The 22,546-nt window shown below is 43.8% G+C and overlaps 1 protein-coding gene across 5 annotated transcripts in view; it reads right to left on the bottom strand.

Annotated features, from left to right (window-relative positions):
- Positions 1–22,546, bottom strand: part of Ttc7b (tetratricopeptide repeat domain 7B) — a 204,623-nt gene that overhangs the window by 118,687 nt on the left and 63,390 nt on the right. For 3 of the 5 annotated variants that reach the window (XM_040742629.1, XM_040742631.1, XM_040742633.1), the window contains 2 exons: positions 18,761–18,882; positions 17,884–17,907 (listed from right to left, as the gene is read on the bottom strand). In XM_040742629.1, the coding sequence (XP_040598563.1) occupies positions 17,884–17,907; positions 18,761–18,882 (146 nt within the window). The remainder of the gene's footprint in view (positions 1–17,883; positions 17,908–18,760; positions 18,883–22,546) is intronic. The other 2 variants (XM_040742630.1, XM_040742632.1) reach the window with 1 other exon arrangement.

Genomic DNA, 22,546 nt, shown 5'->3' with positions numbered 1-22,546 from the left:
GCATTTGTTGTCCTCTGTTTCTTGATGATAGCCATTCTGACTAGGGTGAAATGCAACCTAAAACAATTTTAATTTGTATTTCTTTAATAGCTAATGATACTAAACTCTTTCTCAAACGTTGATTGACCATCAGTGTTTTGAGACCTGTCTAGTCAGTTCAATTGCCCACTTACTGACTAGATGATTTGGGGGCAGGTTAATTTTTTTTTACAGTTCTTTATGTATTCTAGATAATAGTTCCTGTCTAGTGTTTACCTGTCAAAGAATCCCCCCATTCTGTGGACTTGTCTTCACTCTGGGTTTTCCTTCCTCTGGTATAAAGAAGCTTTGTAACGTATATGGTCCCACTTGTCACTTCCTTGAAATTATCTCCTATGCCATACAAGCCTTTTACAGAAAGTTCTTGCTTATGCCGATATCTAGAAGCTTCCCTGCAGTAGTCTTGATGCTTCGACTCTTATATTGAGATCTCCCTCCTGAACCTCCATCTTTCCAACCCTCGCCCTGTGCAGCAGCTTTTCCCAAGGCTGAGCTCCAAATTCACCTTCTTCTCATTAGCTTACAACAGCATAAACTTTGTTTTATATCCCTGAACAGTTATATTAACTCCTGTTCATGATCCTGTGAGCTACCAGACAAGAGGGAAAGAGCCAGAGCTCCAACATCAGGTCATACCAGGACGCCAAGGCCAAGAGAACCTGGAGGACTTGAGAACCTTTCAGATTATGTTGGCCTAATTCAGCTCTTTCCTTTTATTTATCCTTTCATTTCTTGGGAGAAGAGTAGAAAAAGAAAACTCTTTAACTATGCATTTATATTTATTTATTTATTTTGTGTGTGTGTGTGTTTTGCCTGCATGTACGTAGGTGAACTACATGCATGCAGTGCCCACGGAGGGCAGAAAAAGGCCTCAGGTACCCTGAACAGAGCTGTCATGTGGGTCCTGAGAACTGAACCCTGGTCCTTTGCAAGAGCAGCTAGTGCTTTTAACCCCTAAGTTATCTCCCCAGCCCCATCATGGATTTCTAAATAATCTACTGACTTCCGAGTTTGACTCAGGGCAGTAATACAAGTTCAGTTGCCATGAAAACTCAGTTGGGATGCACACAGGAGCCTTCACATTCAGTGCAAAATCCCTGGGTGCTAAGAAAGGGCCCTTCCAGAGTAAACCCATTGCAAAGCCTCTCTGGTGGAGAATTTCTAAGCAAAAATCAATTACAGGATGAGTCAGCAATGGATCTCCTGAGCAAAGAAGCAGTCTGGCTCTTTCCAGTTTCTTTCTTACTGTCAGGCACTGAGCGGCTTGAGCAGTAGGTTGTTCCACCAGTCGCTCTAGGTTCCAGCCTGCCCCTGAGATGCACTAGTTGCCAGGGGATGCCCTCTCTGCCTTGTGGAGCTCAGGGAAGCTTCAGACACTATAAGAATAGAAGCATTTCCATGACACTGGCCTCTGTTTGGCTTACTAGTATATCCCAAGTTCCTCAAAGAGCAGCTGGCTAGGTATCTACTTAACCACAAAGAGCTGAATGACCATGTTCATGGATGGTGCACTTTCTACCTGCCTCTTTGCCTCCTCTACCTCACTGAGCTTAGTCTGAGATAGAGGAACCATATACCCTCTTAAAACCCTGAGCAATGCTTTATGTAGCATGCAGGCCAAGCAGGCTTTCCTCCTACACCAGAGCACACACCTGGCATGATGATTCTAAAGTCAACAAGTCTCAGAGAGCTGTTGGACAATGAGGATGTCAAGGTTTGGAGGAGGAGAAAACTTCCAGGCAGTTTAGGAAAACCCTTCTGCCCTTGTGCCTCTGTAAGTTTCTCTTGGTCTTCAGAATCCAAGGGACTTTTAGCCAGTCTTCAAGACCAAAGCCAAGGTTTCCCTTGGAAGTTTCCTGGCTTCCTCTGGAAGAGGCAGGTGTTGCTTTCTGGGGGGTTCCCAGTACAGCTGCAAACATGTGCCTAGATAGCACTTGCCACATGTTAGCACACCAGACAAACTGAGCTAAGAGCAAAGGCTCTTTTATGTACCCACATCTGGTCCCAACAGCCTCATGGATCTGGCGGGACACTGATAGTAAGCCAGGAAGCCCTCAAGAAAGGAAAGAGCGACCAGGAGCCTGCACTCCGAGGGAGAGGGGGGGCATGATGATGGGATGGGACAGGATGATGACAGATAAAACAGATTCTCACTTTGAAAGATACACACATCCTTCACTGTGGACACTCTCAACACTTACAATGGTAGAAACACAAAGATGTACCACTACCTTCTGAAAGTCAACTGCCCTCAGGTCCCAGTTTGAGAATCTTATCTCACTTCTCCTTCATGTCTGTAAACCTTGGTATCATCTATTTTGATAACATTGGATATACCCAGATATCCAGATCAGAAATAAAAAACAAAACAACAACAACAACAAAAACCTACACATTTTCTGCTACCAAAAGATACTTGGGTTTCCTAGAGCAGAGCCTAACTTCTCCCTCTGAACACACTCTTTGCCTCAGATCCAGTGACATGCACTTGTGAAGACAGATGGCTTCTGCAGTCAGGGGCCAGGGATCAAACCCACAACCTTGGCCTCATTAGCAAAGGGCTCTACAAAGTAAGCCAGCCGCAGCATAGACACAGTGATCAAGGGTGTGACAACCATGTCAAATGGGGGATGTGAATGAGCAGGCCAGGCTGCTGGATGTCTCTTTTTAAACCTAATGAAGGCTGTAGTAGGCTTAACAACATTTTTTGGATGACTGCACCAACTGAGGCTTCCTCCTGACAAATGTGAAGTAAAGTGCATAACTGGTCAGCTGGCCAGGCAGCCTGAGGTAACAGGAACACATCAAACCTGGCACAAAGGGTGGCCTCTAGGAGCCCATGTTAAATGGGTCAGGTCCCGGGACATAAATTCATTCAACAAGGTATGCGAAAGGAAGCCCATAACCATAAAGAGGGCAAACAGCTACATGAGCCAGAGAGACCTGCAGAGCAACCCCCCCTTCTCTAAGCTCTTTTCATCACCAGATTGCAAATCTCCGAGGAAAAGGAAACCCAGGAAGATGGGTCCTATCTCAAATCCTCCTTCCTCCCAACCTTTGGGAATAGTCAAAGGACACCAGCCTTCATCAAAACCCACCTCCACAGGAAACTCATCAGGAAGGCAATACAAACCACTTCCCTCATGAACAGAATTGTATCTCTACAATGTACAAATTTTCTTAAGGATTTATTTACTTGCATCTTATGACTGTTTTGCCTGGATGTATGAAAGTATACTGTGTGCATGCCTAGCATCCACAGAGGTCAGAAGAGGGCCCTAGATTCTCTGGATGTGGTGCTGGGAACCCAGGTACTCTGCAAGAATAGCAAGTTCTCTTAACCACGGAGCAATCCCTTCAGTCCCTTAATGACATTCATTTTAACCCCAGCAGCCCAATAGAATCCAATGAAGACTTGGATTCCATAGTGTAATAATACCTTAACAAACTAACCATACGAATCTATCGCAGGGGAATTTGCCCTTCAAAATGTACTTGTTTAGAATCGTTATGTTTATCTGTAAACCTAAACTGTGAGATGAAACAGTGTGGTGAGGACTCTGGAGCTGAATGTCTTGGGTTTAGATCTTCTGTAAAGGGGAACCTCTGTCCCAGTTCTCTTATGCACCTTTACAGCTCACTGAGTGGCTGCAAAAACAAAGTCAGCTAAATACATGGAGGAAGTGTTTTGTAAATGCCAGCCATCATGGAGGCTATTATCTTCGGTGCTGGCTAGTTTTATGTCAGTGACAGATGAGTCACACTGGAAGAAAGCTGACTGAGAAAATGCCCCCAGCAGACTGGCCTGTGGACAAGCCTGTGGGGCATTTTCTTGATTGGCGATTGATGTAGGAAGGCCCAGGTCATTGTGAGCAGTGAAACTGCTGAGCTGGTGGTTCTGGATGCTATCAGAAAGCAGTCTAAGCAAGCCGTAAAGACAGGACTTCTCCATGGCCTCTGCATCAGTTCCTGCCTCCATGTTCCTGCTTTGAGTTCCTCTCCGACTTCACTGGATGAAGGACTACAGGCTGTGAGGTGTAATCAATCATTTCCCCGCCAAGGAGCTAGATCATGCTAATCACAGGGAAACCCTAAGACGTCCTCCAGACTCTACCATTGGAGAGGGGAAAATGCTAGAATCAACCTTCTAGTCAATTTATAATGCAGGGAAACCTTATTTCTTTAGAACCATTTAATTTTGAAGAAAAAACAATAGCATTCTGCTAGTTTTTGAAAGCCAACAATGCAATGAGGAATAATTCACAGATTTGCCCTATGATAAAGCTGGGGCCAGTGAGATGGTAAAGTAGGTAGAAAGCCATGACACACACATGCCTAGATGCAAGCACGGATGCAGGCCTGCACACACACACAGACATGATTAATTAAGAGATAGATGATGTCATGGGAAACAAATAAGAAGCTTTCTTGTCCTTGTGTTCACTCTCTGGGAAGATGACGGTGACATCTCCTAGGAGACTGGTGCTCTGGGGGAAGAGGGCAGTGTTTCCAACACAGACTATAAGGTGGGGCCCATACAATCTTAGTTGAACATGAGGGGACTTAAGGGTGTTTAGAAAGGGAATCTTTGCTATGCTATCTTAGCACAGAAATTTGAAACTGCTCTGAACTAACGAAGAATAGGGGCACACTAAAAAACTGAATTTGGCAATGAATTTCCAAGTTCTATAAGTCTGTAATACAAAGATGTGAAGAGCAGAGGTAAGTCCCAGCACATTGTATTTTCTTCTACCAGGACAAGGGCGTGCTCAGATCCATCTAATTTGGAAGACAGGCTGTGCCCTATAGTCTCCATCATAGAGTGGGCCCAGTCAATTACAGAGTGTCACTTAGTATTTACTTTAAAAGACAGTGGTAGTGAAGAAGCAAGACCACCTAGAAGGCAGATATGTCCTAATGGAGGGACACTAAACCCTCATCAGTGCTGAGCAGCAGAGTCATAGCGAAAGGCATCTTTGCCACTCAAGTTTCTCCCGGTGCCTTGAACCATGGGGAAGAAAAGATGGAAGAAACCCTCCTGAGTGAACCATGTACTCCCGCTCTGAGTTTAGGTGCAAGGACAAAAGTGTACTGTTCATTCAGTTCAGAGACTGCATTTCAATATTTCAAAACTATGACAAACAAAAAACAGAAATCTAAGAGAGCATTTGGAAGAACATAAGGCCTTTAAGCATTGAAGAATCACGACCCTAATGGCTCCAAGGATTTGAGCAGAGGGGAAAACAAAGGCTGGGAAGTGGTGGAAACGTAAGGGCAGCCTTGGGTACTAAGCCCAAGTCTACCCACAAGCAGCCTACAGGCACCCCATCACTAACCAGTACAGAAGAAAGGACTCTGACATTAAACTGTTGAGTAAAACGCCCAGTCCTCTACTTGGGAAAAGAACGAAGCGGAACCACGTGACTTGAGGCAGCACAGTTCCTATGGAGTTGTCCCAGATACTTGCTGGACCTGAGGCAGGCTAATCATTTGAAATTGGAGAGGAAGAAAAGGGCAAAGTTGAGGGCGGTCATGAGAAGCGGGCGGGGCAGGAAGGGAGCCTGGGTGCGAGATGCCTGGGACACGGAAAGGAGGAAAGGACCCCATGTCAGACAAACATGGAGAAGGAAGAATGGCTCTCTCAGCTCTAGAAAAGGAACGAGTGCCTCTGCCTGATGGGGAGGAGAAGCACCCCAGAGCTCTGACCTGCTTCTCAAAACATATCATCTTTGCATCCCCCAACCTTGCATTTGCCAACTCCCACCACCTACCATCTGGCCCTCCACTGCACATAGAAACATTGACTGGGTGAAAGCCAAAAGCAGGCACTATGATGTTTGGTTAATGATAAACACTGTGAAATCAAAGCTGATTTCCCTTATATGTTATATCAAAATCTTCCCATGCATAATTTTACACATGAAGATAGGGAAATATGTCTATGGCCACCGAGCCAATAAACAGAAGATTTGGGATTGAACCCAGGCCCAGTGTAGTCCCAGAGCCCAGAGAGTTAAAAGATGGCCTTGCCATGCTGACAGACCAGACAAAAATGGAGAACACAGCTAATTTCCACAAACCGAAGCCAAGCTCACTCCAGAGGAAAGCAGACGGGACAGTGCTGGACCCTGGTGCTAGGAGGACCAGGGGAGAGCTTTGCTGAATATTCTCAGCCTGAGAGCACTGCTCAGAAGACGGGGTCAGCTGATGAGACTGACGCTGCTCTGACTAGATAGCAGAGACACGGGTCTGCATGTATGTCACTGGAGCAAGGATGTTCTCTACCACACAGAGTTTCGTTCATTTGGCTCTTTCCAGACAGAGCTCAGTCAGCCCTGCAGATGGCGGTCAGGTTTCCTGGCACATTACAGGAAAAGGCCCACTATGTGCTATCATTCATGCCACCCTTTCCTCAAGAGAGAACCCATAAGACTTGCTCCTCAGAGCACATCTTGGTCTCCTCAGGCTGGGACAGTAGCAGACCCAGCTGCGAAGACATCCTGAGATAATGTCATTACCAAAGTCACCATCATCTGCTGCTGCTGAGGCGAGTTGCCTATTTTTCCAAGTGACTTCTCACCCACCTGCTGAGGCAGTCAGGAACTCATGTTCTCCCCAAACTTGGGAAAGAGAGTCCCAAGGAGAAAGAAGAGTCCCGACCAACAGCCCAGCAAGTGATGGGCCTTGAAGCCTGATCTCATTTTTGCCCTCTCTGGATACTACTCTGTTCTACTTTTAATTGACCCCTCAGTTATTTTTTTTAAAGCTTTCTACTGTATAAAATAGACAAGTAGAAAGTCACAGAAAGCAAGTTTATCATTTGGGGTTCATTACAGGGCAGGTATTCTTGTAACCATCATGTAAGCAATCAACAGGAAAAAGACTATTACTACTCACCCTATGCTAATATAAAGGCCTTTAACACCTAAAGGTGACAACTGAAGGTGTCTAAGACAGTGAAGAGCAAGCCAGTAAGCAGTGTTCCTCCATAGCTGTCACTTCAGTTCCTGTCCCCAGGCTCCTGCCTGGGATCCCTGCCCTGACTTCATCTGATGAAGGACAATGATGTAAGAATAAACCAAAGGAATCCACTCCTCACCTTTGCTCATGGTATTTATCATGGCAATACAAATACCAACTAAGATATTGACTCAGTTTCCTAAATACTGAATGAGAATTTATGAACTTAAATATATCTGCCTGTTGCAACTTTTATCCTTTCTGAAATTCTAATTGCTTCATATTTGGCCCAAGTCCTTGTCACATGACATGGAAGACTCCAATAGCTCCCTAGATGTCTGGAACCACATAAAGATGCACAAGGCTCGCCGGGCGGTGGTGGCACACGCCTTTAATCCAGCACTCGGGAGGCAGAGGCAGGCGGATCTCTGTGAGTTCGAGGCCAGGCTGGACCAACAGCCTCCAAAACAATACAGAGAAACCCTGTCTCGTAAAACCAAAAAAAAAAAAAAAAAAAGATGCACAAGGCTCATTGGGACACAATATCTATGGAATGGAATGAACTTTCATATGGAATTTCAAGATTAGTATATAGGAGCCAAAGATACTCGCTGCTAATGGGTCAATAACCTTGGTTAGCTCCTCCAATCATACCTTACAAATACCTCTTGACCTCATACTGATGCTTCCAATTCAATCACTCAAATTTATGACTATGACTTTCCTTTGTCCACTTCTATGTTTAATCTGTGTGCTAAGAATTCTAGTTCCCGGGGGCTGGAGAGACGGCTCAGAGGTTAAGAGCATTGGACTGCTCTTCCAGAGGTCCTGAGTTCAATTCCCAGGAACCACGTGGTGGCTCACAACTATCTACAATTCAATCTGATACCCTCTTCTGGCATGTAGGCAAAACACTGTATATGTAATAAATGAATAAATAAATCTTTAAAAAAAGAATTCTAGTTCTCAAGGACACAAGGGATGGTAAGATTAGAGATTCCATAACTACGCAATTGCTTTATTCTGTCTTGCATGGAAAAGATACAGGCTAATAACACCACTGCTAATTATAATTAGTGGGAAGGTTTTTAAATTACGTCCATTCTCTGCATATGATGCCATCATTCTCTTTGCATTTTTAATTTATGTACTACATGTGTTTATATATTGACTGTATCTGTTGTGAGACATGCAAAGAAATAGAAAAGTATAACCATGCTCAGAAGAAAAGATAAAATTCTTCCCAAACTAGGCAATATGAAAATATCCACAAAGCATTCATATGACCAAAGAATTTGTGGAAATGGTTTTTAAAGATTAAAAACACAGCTGATGTGGTGCACATGCTGGTATGAAACACTAAAGAAACCAAAGAGGACGAGTGAGTTCAAGTCCAGCCTGGGCTGCACGAGACCTTGTCTATAAATAAATGACTGCACACAGAAATTCCCAGTCGTAACTAGAACTGTAAGCAGGCTTAATGGGTGCTTTCAGTGACAGAAAGAATCGCCGAGCTAAAAGAACAGAAATTCATTAAAGCGCAGAATGGAGACTGGAGAGAGCTGAAGAGCAGCACACAGCACAAACCCAAAGACAGGTGTGACAAAGTCTTTAAGGTCAAGCACCCAGATAATTGCTCCATGCAGGGGACAGCAGGAAGGTTAACAGCGACCCTCATCAGGCTCAGAGTACTGCAAGAAAAACTGCCAACCAGGACCTCCATGTCCAGTAAAACTATCTGAAATCAACAGAGTACAAGCATTTTCAGAAAAAAAACAAAAAGTGACAGAATTTCAAGTACAGACCTGCCCAATACGAAATCTTAAGGAAGTCCTTCAGACTACGAGGAAATGTCACCAGATGGCAATATGAATCCCCAGCAATAAACTAGTAACAGCAACTAAATGTCAATATGTGGGTAAATACAAAAGACTACATCATTTCTTTATTTTTTTATTTTATTTTTAAAACTTCTACTTCAAAGGGATGACATAAAGGAAAGCTAGTATACCATATGGCTCACTGTGTTTGTAACCTAGAGACATTAGTAGTGTCAAGAAGAAGTGAGATGCTTAGCAGTTAAGGGCAGTGGCTGCTCTTCCACAGGATCCACAGGGTGGCTCATAACCTTCTGTAACTCCAGTCTCAGGGGCTGGGACGCCCTCTGCTGGCCTCTGGGGGCTCTGCCCACATATGGTGCACAGACACATATGCATGCTAAACACCCATAAACACAAAATAAAATTTGAAACAGTAGTTTTTTAAAGGGAGAAAATAACATTATGATGGAGTAAAATAAGTCCATTATTAATACGGAATATGTTTGGTGAGATGGCTTGGCAGGAAGGGGACTTGCTGCCAAGCCTGACAACCTGAGTAGTTATCTGGAACCCCACATGACAGAAGAGGACCAATTCTCATAAGTTGTCCTCTGACCACACACAGCTGGGGGAATAAAAATGTAACCAATATAAAAAAGAAATGTTAAGATAATAAGCATGCATATCATAATCCATAGAGGATTCATTAAAAAAAAACACCTAAAAAACTAACAAAGGAACCAGGCATGTGGTGTACTCCTGTACTTCTACCACCCAGATGACTGAGGCAAGAGGATGGATCACAAGTTTGAAGTCATCCTATCAACATGGTGAGACAAAAACAAACAAACAAAAACAAAGACCTTCCCCACCCAAGACGCATATAGAGACAAAGAACAAAAGAGTCAGTGTAAAACCAATCATTTCAATAATTACTATATCAGATGGGTATGATTAAATGCTTCATTAAAAAAGCAAGTAAGTTTATGGGATTAAAAAGCAACATTGAGCCTGGGTGGTGATGGCACATGCCTTTAATCCCTCCCAGGAGGCAGTGGCAGAGGAATCTCTGTGAGCCAAGGCTTCACAAAGAAACCATCTTAAAAAAAATAAATAAAATAAAAAAGCAACATCAAATATGCTACATATTAGAGTGAGAGGATTTCACAGACACAGACAGGCTGAAAGTCACAGGACATACAACACAGAGCACTGTGAACTGTAGCTGTAAGAGAAATGGAATGACTTTATTAATATTAGAGAAGACAGACTTCTGTTAAAACTATGAGACAAAGAGTCATCTACCAGAAAGCTGTAGCTAACATCACATGTAACGAGAAAAACTAAAAACTGTTCTCCAGACCAAGAATAAGATTTGATGTTTGTCATCAGCATTTCTATTCTGCGCCGGACTGAGGATTCTTGTCAGCAAGACATAAGGGCATCCAGCTTTGGAAAGACCAGCACAAATGTTTATCTTTACAGATGGCATAACCCTATACATAGAAAATCCAAGTCATCTTTTGAAAAGAACTATAATGGAGCTGCTGAAATGGCTCAGAGGGTAAAGGCACTTGCTGGCAGCCCTGACAACCCAAGCTTGATCTCCAAGACCCACATGACAGACAGAGAGAACTGACTCCCACCAGCTGTCCTCTGACAATGTGCCTACACACATACACACACAAAATAAAGACATTTTAAAAAGAACTGGTAATGAGGCTATCAAGTTTGTAGGATACAACATCTATCTATATATATATATAACTTAGTATTTTATAAAAAGTAGAATTTGAAAATGAAATTAATGAAACAATTCTATTCACAGCAGCTTTAAAATGAATAAAAACACTTAAGAATAAGTTTACAAAAAAATGTAAAACCTGTACATTGGGTACCATAAAATATTATTTGGTGGAGGTGGGTGCACACGTATGTGCTGGTATGTCCACATGTGGAAGCCACAGGATGTGAGTTATAGCTCCTCAGATGCTCACACACCTTAATGTTTCTGAGACAAAGCTTCCCATTATTGTTATAATTTAAAAAATGGCATGCCTCTCTGGAAAAGAATTTATCAATTTCCTATAAAAAAAGAAAAAAACTTAACCAATTCCTTAACAATGAATCTATGCAAAGGAATTAAAGTATTCTCCAAGGTTTGTTCAGGAGCATTCACAGCAGCATTTTCTACAGTGGCTCATAAGTGGCAACAGTCTGAATGCCCATCAGTTGGTGAATGGATCAGTGACATGTAGCTCACGATACAATGGAATGACCACTTGCATTGGAGGATGCAAGTTAGTCAAATATTTGCTTCACAAGTGTGAATTCAGGTCCCTCCAAGTCATGCAACAAAGCAGATACAGAGGCATTCCCCTGTAACCCAGCAATGGCAAGATAGGAGGAAGAGAAAGGCAGACCCCAAGAAGCTTGCAGGCCAGGTAGCCTCACTTACATGGTGAAGTTCCAGGCCATTGAGAGACCTCCTGAGGAAAGGCTCCTAAGGAATGATCCTCAACGTTATCCTCTGACTTCCCCTTGAATGCACACACACGTACACATACATACCGACTCACACAAGTGCACATATGAACATGTAGACACAGGCATGCACAAATACATGCATGAACACACCCACACAGATACATGCTACAATATAGGTTAACTCTCAAAGCTATCATATTGAAAGAATTGGGATACACTAGACTACATAGACTGTGATTCCATCTATATGAAATTTCTACTAAAAGAAAGCTGTAGAGACAGAACCCCTGCAGTTGCCTGGGGCTAGAAGCAGTCTGGAGACTGCATTCAGTGAAGTCATTTCAAGATTCAAAGGGCCCATCAACCAGCCAGCTCAGAGACAGCAAGGACGCAAACGATGCCAAAGGGAGGCAGAAGGAAAAAGATGGAGAAGAAAGGTACAGTGTGTTCATGCCAACTCAGAGAATTACTACCAAAAGCACTGTGTGTAACAACTGAAAATGTAAACCTAAAATAGAGAGGAAGGTGGAAATACCAAATGTCAACTGAAAACACTAATTCATTAGTCTTTAAATCTCATTAGATGCAGGATTTTGCTAGAACACAGAGACACAGGCTTCCTTCTTGGTGGGCAGATCTATAGCAGACATTGTCATATCAATAAAAATGCAGATGTCTGTTAGACAATGGGAAATCCCTTCTCTAGTAATACCTAAGAAAAGTCATAAATTATCCCAACATGTCACAGTCATTTTCTGGGTCTTAGCTTGGTCTTTCCTTCTATGATTTTAAGTGCTGGCTAAAAATATTTCTGCAAAATAAGAATGGAGAGGAAAGTGGCAATGAAAAAGAAAATAAAAAGGAATTATTCCTGGAGAAGAGTAGGGCCTCTGTCCCCTCTTCTTTTTTTTCCCCCAGTTTTTCAAGACAGGGATTCTCTGTATTGTTTTAGAGGCTGTCCTGGAACTTGCTTTGAAGACCAGGCTGGCCTGGAACTCACAGAGATCCACCTGCCTCTGCCTCCCGAGTGCTGGGATTAAAGGCATGCACCACCAACGCCCAGCCCCTCTTCTTATAATAATGAACTCGACACCTGAGGTAGGGAAGGCAGGAAGCAGGTCATGAGGTTTGTTCTGGGCAAGAGCCAGAACAGCAATGCCCATTCCATGCACACCTCTAAATTACCAAGGCAAATCCCTACAGTCTGGCAGGCTCCAAGGACAATACCACAATACCTGGCTTCCTTCTGGCCCAGTCAGGACATTATCCCTTTTTCGACCACACTTGTGTCATTTCGATGATCTACTCTTGAGGCATGCCTACAAAGGCCATGCTAAATCTTGTGAGCTTCCATGTCCAACTTAACCCCATGAGGTTCCAACTACATGCTTAAAGGCTTCAAAAAAATCAGAATCTGGGAAGCTACGGAAGCAAATGCTCTCAGGCACTAAAGCCAAGGAAATCCTTTTCCACTGTGGGAAGTCCACATAGTCCAGGCAGAATAGATGCTATCATAGCTTGCTTGAGGCATTATAATAATGCCAGCATTATCACAGTCATCCATCCTCCAAGCTCAGAAACAGGGTAGCGAGCAAAAGATTCCAGAAAATTTATTTCATTTTGCTGGAGTCAAGGAAACTCTTTGATACTCTAGTAGTTTGAAGGAGAATGTTTCCTGGTAGACTCAATGCACTTGAACACTTGGTCCTCAGTTGGTGGCACTATTTGGGGAGTTACAGAACGTTTAGGCGGTAGAACAAAGCCTGAGGAAGTATGTCACTAGAGGTGGGTTTTGAGGATTTATAGCCTCATCTGACTTCCTGCTTGCACTCTCTGATTCCTGTGTGCGGCTGAGACGTGATCTCTCAGATTATTCTTTTTGCTACCACAATTCCTCAACATTATGGACATCTAGCCCTCTGGACCAGAGGCCAAAATAAATTCTTCTTTAAGCTGCTTTTTGTCATGGTGCTTTATCACAGCAACAAACAAGTAATGGACACAGATGCTCAACACCCTCCATCCTGTTCTGTCAGGCTCAGGGATAGCAAGGAGGGACTGAAAGCAGCCCTGGACATCGGAGGCTGGTGAAAGAACCCTCACAGGGTGACACATTCGATGCTGATCTCTCGACTCTTGTGCATACATCTAGACTGGGGGTCCTCTTCTAGTTTCCTTTGTGTTGCTAGGATAAAATACTCTCACCAAAAGCAACTTGAGTTGGAAACAGTTTATCTGTCTTCACCTCCAGGTCACAATCCATCTTTGAGGAAAGTAGGAACTCAAGCAGGAACTCAATAATCTGTAAAGGAATGCTCCTTGCTGGCTCACTCCCAGGCTCATGCTCAACTAGCTTCCTCATATAGCCCAGCCCTGTCAAGAGATGGTGATTCCCAGAGTGAACAAGGCTCTCCCACATCTATCAAGGCAATCCCTCAGACATGGGTATAGGCCAATAGGACCCGAGGTAATCTCTCAGTTGAGATTCCCTCAGACAATTATAGGTGGTGCCAAGCTCACAGCTGAAGCTAACTAAGACAAGAACCAAGTGTGCTCTGCAATATTCTGACAGGTCAATATTTAACAGAATGTTCATAGAGAATTTGTTGCTGATTAAATAAGTGCTGAAGAGAGAGAAAAACACAGACAAAACAGGGTGGATTGGTTGGATGAGATGGCTCTGAGGACCTTGTCACCAGGCCTTTGCCCTAGCTCATTAGTGACTAGTCACTGATGTATTTCAGGCTCTCTCACTGGCTCAGAAAAGGGAAGGAAACTCCCAAACCATCAAATCTAGGGCAATTCCACTTGAAAAGGGCTCAGAACTGTAGCTATTTTAAGACACCATGATGGGATTCCTCTTTGAAAGTAAGGGGCTATGTCTAGCTTACCACCTTGTCCCATATCAGGAGCGGGTCAGAGTTAGCCAAACAGCTGACTGTCACAACACACCTGCAATTCAGTGACAGTGAGTGACACTCCTCTATCTACACCTGGTGGCATTTCTTCACATCGCTCCCTCGACAGCACAGCCCAAGAACTGCTCTGCAAACACTACCACCCATATGTGAGCACTTCCCATATCAAGAATTACTAGGAAATTGTCCCCACCCCCCAAAAAACAAGTTAACTCTGATTTTTAGACACATTATATGATTTTTCTTTTAAAGGAAAATCTGCAAGAAGAAAAAAGAAAAAATAGTATTGTGCTCCCCCCCCTTCTTAAAAGGCTTAGTCCATTTGTAATTATTTTCCTGATGGAATAGAAATTCCACAGGGACCATTTGCTATCTGGACCCTAGTTTTCAGTGTATAAAGATCTGACAGATGAATAAATAAGTGAGTGCATAAGCAGACAGGGCATGTGCACATGCGTGCGCGCACGCACGCGCGCGCGCACACACACACACACACACACACACACACACACACGCGCCCCTGTCCTATTAAAACTGAAAACACCTCAGGGTGCATACCTAACAGAACAGGTTCAAAAGCAGGCTTCCGAATCTGTGCCTCTTCTTGTCCCCCCTATCTAGCTTTGATGCCTTTGCATGCCTTCTATGCCTAGGCTACCCTGAGCTGTGCTAAACACTCTGCAAAGGTCAGTAAGATTATCTGAGAACATTAAACCTCTTTGAAGCCCGTGCTTTACAGAGATTCGTGGTCTGTTTGCTCTCTGTGAAAACAGAGCTCAGAGGCTCTTCCTACACTGCAGCACCTCAGGGCCGCTTCACATCTGCCCCACCCACCAGGCTGTTTCTCCAGGGCCCACCATCAAGGTGGGATGCACCTTAGCCAATGGTACAACCTCACAGGCCTGTCTCCCCAGTGCTAAGAGACCCTTGCCTTTTCATGACAACCAGTGCTAACCCTCCCGGCCTAAAACCAATTCAGAAGCAGAGGAGGCCCCTGGCTTGACACTTGACACAGCTGACAAAAAAACAAAAACAAAAATTACCTGAACCATCCTTTGCTACCCTGGGTTTACAACAGATGGCTGAATAGTCTGAAGCAAACTGCAACGACTGACTGCCACCCCACCCCCACCCGCACCCCTCAGCAAGCGGAACTTCTCTAGTGATTCTGCCCCTGTATAGTGACTGAGTAGGGAAGTTACATTTCTCTCCTCCTCAGAAGGCTGGCAGAATGAGACGACTCTCTGCCCTTTGCTACGCTGTCTAGTGAGGACTACACTCTTCCACAGGAAGTCCAGGGGCGTCAGCTGTTTTCCTGGTGCTGTCAGTGAGAAGCCACCTGCCTGGAGCAGTCACTGCAGAGGACTGTCCAGCTCCAAGGCTGGTCTTTGCAGCCCAGCAACCAAACGATGCCTGCTTCTCTCAGAGCTATCACTTCAACTGACTGAGCCTAAATCTTGTCAGACTTTTAGCTGGTAAGTCAGTTAAAACAGAGACAGACAAGCAGGCCGACAGGCAAGCAGGCTATAGGCTTCCTGCGCCTACCACTGCTGAGTCACAGCTCAGACCCTTTTATTTTCTGACAGGACAGCACTGTTGCTCAAGCTGACCTTGAACTTACAACCCTCCTATTGCAGTCTTTTGAATACATGTTACATGTATGTAGCACCACACAGCTGGTAAAATAGTTTCTTTTCTTTTTCTTTTTTCTTTTTCTTTTTTTTTTGAGATAGGGTTTCCTATGTAGTCCTGATTGTCCTAGAACTCACTCTGTAGACCAGGCTGGCCTCGAACTCAAGATATCCACTGCCTCTGCTGCCAGTGCTGAGATTAAAGGTCTGTGCCATTACCACCCAGCAATGTTTTCTTTCTTAATAGGCTTGTGGCTGCCACCCAAGGAAATGAGAGAAATACATATGAAAGACAGGTGAGTTCATTCTAACACCAGACAGGAAGGCTGGGAGTGATGGAGGCCTGGGGGAGGGAAGGGGGGAAGGGAAGGACCACCAGAAGGGGGTGGGGGGTTCACAAGTGGCGGTGGAGGTGAGTGGGGTGGTGGGTACAGAGTCAAGCAGAGTCAGGAGCTGCTCCTGCTCTCAAGGTCTCAGGAAGACGCTTGAGGACACTAGTGTGGTAGTCACTCCTGGAATGATGGGGATTATGAAAAGTACGATTCATCCCCATAGCCCAGCACCTACTTAAGAGTGACCCAGATGCTAAGTGTGGATTTGAGTACGTTTCTCAGATGTTTACGCATTTCTGCCTCTTTATAGCAAGCTCATCTACACTGCGTTTTCCTACCACTGGAAACCACTCTGCTCACCCATGTAGGGAAAAGTAGTACACCAAAAGATACAGCTGCGGGAGGCCTGGGGCAGAGGACAGTGGCTCCTCCACTGTGCTCAATACCAGGGACAGCTGACCCCCATGGTTCTCAGCCTCAGGGTCCTAAGAAACCCACCAGAATGGGTCAGGCACTCCAGGGCACTTGGAAAGTTCACATTCTGAAGTTTCTACATGGACTCCCACCTCCACATACTTAGTAGCTCCCACAGTGTGGCCAAGCCCAGGCTTTGGACACTGCGGCTGGGAGGAACCCTCGGAGTATCTGGTCTGTAGAGCACAGAGAAGTATGAGAGCATAAGGAAAGAAGAGGAAAGGCTTCAAAGATTGGCAGACCCTGACGCCTGGGTCGAAGGGCACTTCCTCAAATTCTGGTAAAGTAAAATTCGTTGGAAATGAGTCAGGACACAATCCACAGATTGGGACCATGCAAACCTCTCATTAACACGTTTTAGTTGTACCTAATAGATAGCCAGCATTCCAGGGGACAAGGCCTGTTAGGGGCCCTCCAGCCACCACGTTGAATGTCCCACGGGTCGGGGCAAAGGCCAGAGCCTGATAGTACTCCTTCCAATCCACCTCCCCAAAACAAGCTTCAATAATCTGAATGAGCTGTCCAGCCCAAATGGTCAGTCTCACGGAATGCATTTCCTATAGATTCTACAACGTAGAAGGTATTGACTTGGCTTGGAATCCCAAAGGGAACCGATTTCTCCCCCTGGATTTCCATATCAACACATCACCACAGGTTAAAATAGAGAAGGCAAGGACTGGGGATTCTTTGTGAGGGCCAGCATTTACTGTGAAAAGCATTCCTGTGCCCTCCCTTTCCCTCCATTCACAGAAGCAGAGAAAACAGACTAGGGTACATGCATCATTGCTCAGGCGATCTCAGTCAGTGGCAGATGAGATCAGATTTGAGAGCCTCTTTGTGCCAAAGCCACCAAGCTATCCAAACCTTGGATGTTTGTTGTGGTTTTTGGCGGGCCATGCTGAGCTGAACCAGTGAACGCTGGAGCAAAGCAGGCCTTTCTTCTCAAAGAGTTTAATACCATTTGGAATCTACGTAGGGATTTATTTTCAACAAATACAAAAATGAGTGCATGCAGCAGACCCCTTCTGAGAGCTACACCTCAAGGTTTAAAGATCTTGAAAATGAAGAGAGGGCAGCTCCAACGTTCACTGTATCAGAGGCTGGGACTTGTGTCCCCTCTGTCAGTTAAAGCGCTACTGGACTACTGCTCCTAGAGGAGGGGACAGGCCTCTAGGGGCCTCCCATGCAAAGCCTAGGAGCTACAGAGAAACCAGATACCTACTGTTGGTCTTCATGCACATCTATCCTGCAGCACAATGTCAAAACAAGGACAACTGAAGAAATGTGTTTCTCACAAGAGCGACACAAAAGGAAAACAGACGTCAATGCATTAGAGAGCTGCCCCTTCCATCCACATTCTGTAACCCTTCCAGTCTTCTCAAAGGCGGTAGGAGGAAAGGTCCTGGCAGTCACCATGTGCATAAAGCTCTTGGGATGGGAAAATCCACTTTTCTGAATTGTTCAACTATTGGAAGGGATTCTGTGTGCTGGGGTATCCTTGACAAAGTGGGAGAGAAAGTGCCATTCATGTAGAGAAGGGCATCTAAGACATGGCTCTACCAGAGTCACTAGCCCTGTCTTGGAGCTCCCACCCTCAAACCTCACAGGGAGTCAGGGGAGTCAGGGAGAGAGGACACAAAAAGGACCAGGGTTCGTTAATTTTTTTACATAAAACATTCCACTTATAACAGAGAGAGAGAGAGAGAGAGAGAGAGAGAGAGAGAGAGAGAGAGAGAGAGAGAGAGAGAGAGAGAGACATACTCCTCTGTTGCACTCTAACTTTGTTTTTTGAGACACTATCACTGAATTTGGAGCTCACTATTGAGACTAGACTGGCTGGCCAGCTAGCCCCTGGGATCCACCTGTCTCCACTCCCCAGCACTGGGATTATAGGTAAGACTGTGGTGCCTAGTTTTATGTGTAGATTTGATCCTCATGTTTGTGGGGCAAGCACTTTACCTGCTGAGCTATCTTCTCAGGTCTCTAACTCATAATTAAAATCACCTGTTCTGACAACTGAACCAGAGACAGCACATTAAAAGACTATTTTCCTTCTTAGGAAGTAGAATTAAAAAATGACAACAACAAAGAAAGCTTACCCATTTTTGAAATAGAGGACATGGGCTCTCTGAAGTCCTGTTTCTAGGAAAAAACCTAGTTCTTGATCGTGGGGAGCAGGGCCAGGCTTAGGACTTCTGTTCTGAATATTAGTTAGTATTACCTAGAAGGGGAGAGAATTGGAAAACTAATCAAATACAGATTAATGCCTACTTCCTTCAAACCCTGGCTCCAAACACGCTGTAAGACTTGAACAACCAACATCCTTTGGCAAAGACAGGTGCAGTGTCTGAGGGCAAGCATGGGCATCAGAGGATGCCTTCTACCACAGGGGTATCTGGGCAGCCCTGCAGCAAGCCGGCTCTGAGAGCCCAGAGCATGGTATCAGCAGAATCATCAAACAGGAGGCTCTGCTAAATGCCAAGACGTTACCAGGGAGGTGGAGGGAAGCAGGGTTAGGTCTTAGCAAAGAGCACAAAGTCACTGTCTACCAATGGCTCTGGTCAGGCGGGCGGGCAGGCGTACTCCTCCACCAAGAGCCAGCAAGTGACACTAACTGTGGAATTCACCAAAAGACAAAGTGCATGCTGCAGGGCTCAGGTCAGGAGGCTGGGTGACACTCATTTATCTTCATGGAAAGAGTTGAGGAAGTAACCCTCACTCCCTTTCCTCCTAAGCGTGGCTTTGTGCCCCTGATACCTTGTTCCACAGATAACCAGGTTGAGATTAAAATCTTTAGTTCTGACAAAACAGAACAGAAAAGGCTGCCAACTGATCAGGTGAGAGACTTGAGATCTGGGTGCAGAGAGAACTGTAAACGCACATCAGCAAAAAAAGCACACCTCAAAGAGACAGACGCCCTGCACACTTGAGAACACAGAGGTGCTCGGCAGACGTGCCACTCACAATTCCCAGAAGACAGAGGCTCCTTGAAAGATGCAAAGCCAAATATCCTAAAGGTTTTGAAATTACTCTCCAAAGATAAGTGAGGCAAATGCTGGCTCTAACCTCCAAACTTTCCTCCAGGTACAAAGGAAAGAACGCACCACATGGAGAACTAGCTGTTGGAGAACAAAATTCAGGTGGTTGCGTCTACACTACATCCCAGCACCTTATCAAAGGTCCCTGCTCCTTCCCACTCTGTAGGGGTCCTTCCTGCAGGGACAGGCATCTCCACTCCACTGCAGGCTTCTCCTCCTTGAGTGTGTCAAGTCACAGGGTCACGGAGACGGACAGGGTCATGTCCTGAGCACTTCCTCATCTTCTCTTATGTCTATCTTGAGAGAACAGCATTTCTATGAGCTTCAAAACTCACTGGCATGTGACCAACTCCACAGTTCAGTCACCGATCCAGGTCTTCCTCTGATTTCCAGACTCAAGAAACAACTGTGCAACTTGGAGGTCCAACACTGAAACTTTCCAAACTACCCTTCATGTTCTTTTGGCAATGGCCTTTGCTTTTGAAATGCTATATTTTTCAAAAGCAAAAATAATTCAGTACAGTCTGAAGGAAATTAAAAATTGCCTTACAATTCTACCATAAATAACCCACATAATATCTGCTGAGTAACAATGCACACATCTCTGCGCACATATGTATTCAGTAAAGACAAAATCATTTTATAAAAGAGGCCATCTTATAAATGCTAGCTTTCATAGTTTGACAGAAGTAACTGAAGTAGTCATGGAATCAGAACTTTATTTCCCAGTGCTGGGGGATCAAGGCAAGCACTCCACCACCAAGTTACATTTCCTGCCTCAGAAAAATAATTTTGTTCACTTAATTCATTAAAAGTTTCACTAAAGTTAAATAATAAGTTTATTGTATCTACATATGTATTAGTTTGTGTGTATAAAAACTATATATAAGGGAAAAGGGAAGATAATTATTTTTTACCTTTATATTTCAACTTTATATGGTAACTAATAGCACATGGTACAGATGGTGAGATTAGTATATTCATGCTTTCTATTTTGATTTTTTTCTTCATCTATTTTTATTATATTGCTATTTTAGATTTAAGATTCCCAGTCTTGTTTTGTCACCATTTTTATATTGCTATGTAAATGTCTGATTGAGAAAGATGGATGGATGGATAGATAGATAGTTGGACAGATGGATGGATAGATAGATGATGGATGGATGGATGGATGGATGGATGGATGGATAGATGATAGTTGGATGCCCGATTTTTGTTGGTTTGGTTCGATCTTGGTGATGAAGACTGAAACCAGGCCCTTGCTCACTCACATTTGGTGATTGCTTTACCACCAAGCAGCACTCATTCCTACATGCATAGCTGACAACTGTGGTTTTACAGTAAGTTCAGAGGGTAGGATGTATGCAGAGTCAGGACATATGGGTCTTTCAACTTGATTCATCAATTTCAAGACTTGTTTTGGCTGTTCTGGGTTGCCTGAAATTTCACAAATTTATGAACCAGTTTGTTATTTTTGTTTTTGTCTTTATTCTTCAAAAAAGTAGATATTACTTTGTGGATCAATGTCCAGAAAGCTATCATTTTAGCAGATTGAGTACTTCAATCCATGAGTATGAGATATCTTTTCAAATACTGAGGATTCCCTTTCTATTTAGCCCCCCCTTTTTCTTTTAGTTCATGTGTTTTTGTTATATACATTCCTATGAATTTAAATCTTTTGTATTAGTGAACATGCTCTAATTTTAATTTTAAAATATTCCTTGTTAGTATATAGAAACACATAGCTTTGTATACTAATCTTTACATCCTATAACCCTGCTGAATTTGTTTATTAGTTCCAACCGATTTGTGTATGTGGGTTTTGTGTGTATACAATTGCATCATATGACAGGGAATTTCTAATCTAGAAATGTCCTTCACTGCTTTTGCTGGCCTAACACACTGGGAAGAATTCCTAGTAACATATCATACAGAAGTAATTAAAAAATTAATTTTCCTGTTTCTGGTCGTAGGGGAATACATTCTATTCCCAGGCTGAGTAAGTTCCCACCCATTTCTAGACTGTTGGTTATCTTTTTTCACTAACCATGAGAGGGTGTTGGGTTTTATCAAATGCTCTCTTTGAATCTATTGAAATGATTAGATTCTTTATGCCAACATGCTTCATTCCATTAAGATGATAAACTATCTTCCTAAACTGTACATCTCTTAGTCATGGCATATAATCCTTCTTAGAGAAACTCCTCAACTTCCAACATGTTAATGTTGATAAATGTATCATAAGTTGGAAGAGCATTTAGTACACTTAACTGGACATCACAACTTGACCTAATCTCCCTTATATTAAATACTTACAATAACCTACAGTTGGGCAAAACCTTCTAAATAAAATTTATTTTGTAATAAAGTACTGACTAGCTCATGTAATGTACTCAATGCCTATATACAGAATATGTTAGCAATATAGTATAGAGGGCACTTGGGTGTCATCTCTTCCTGGAGCTGATCTTGACTTCACACTGGCCAAACACCATTCTCTGATTTCAAAGTGCTCTTCCCACACCAAAGTGCTCCTCGTGCTGGCTGAGAGCCTGGGTCCTCTTGAGATGGCAAGGTTCCTAAGGGTATGTTCTGAAGCTTTTTCATTAAGGCACCCTGATGGCCAGATTGTAGGGTGGCCCCAAATCACCATGGAGTCCAAACTCATATGCAAAAGCAAAGAGCCTTTATTCAAGCTGAAGCTTGGACCCTCCATGTGTCTGATGCAGCTGTAAGATCAGAAAGAAAGAGTCAAGCCTGGGTGGGGTAAGGTTTTTTTTTTTAATCATAGTAGAGATGAGGGAATTTTTAAGGTTCAGGACCCCTAATTGGCTGACATTTGTCTAA

This window comes from Mesocricetus auratus, unplaced genomic scaffold, assembly GCF_017639785.1.
Source record: "Mesocricetus auratus isolate SY011 unplaced genomic scaffold, BCM_Maur_2.0 Super-Scaffold_15014, whole genome shotgun sequence".
In the NCBI taxonomy this organism is placed as follows: Eukaryota; Metazoa; Chordata; class Mammalia; order Rodentia; family Cricetidae; genus Mesocricetus; species Mesocricetus auratus.
Note: the sequence above shows the minus strand (reverse complement) of the source record. Positions and strands in the feature narration are given on the sequence as shown.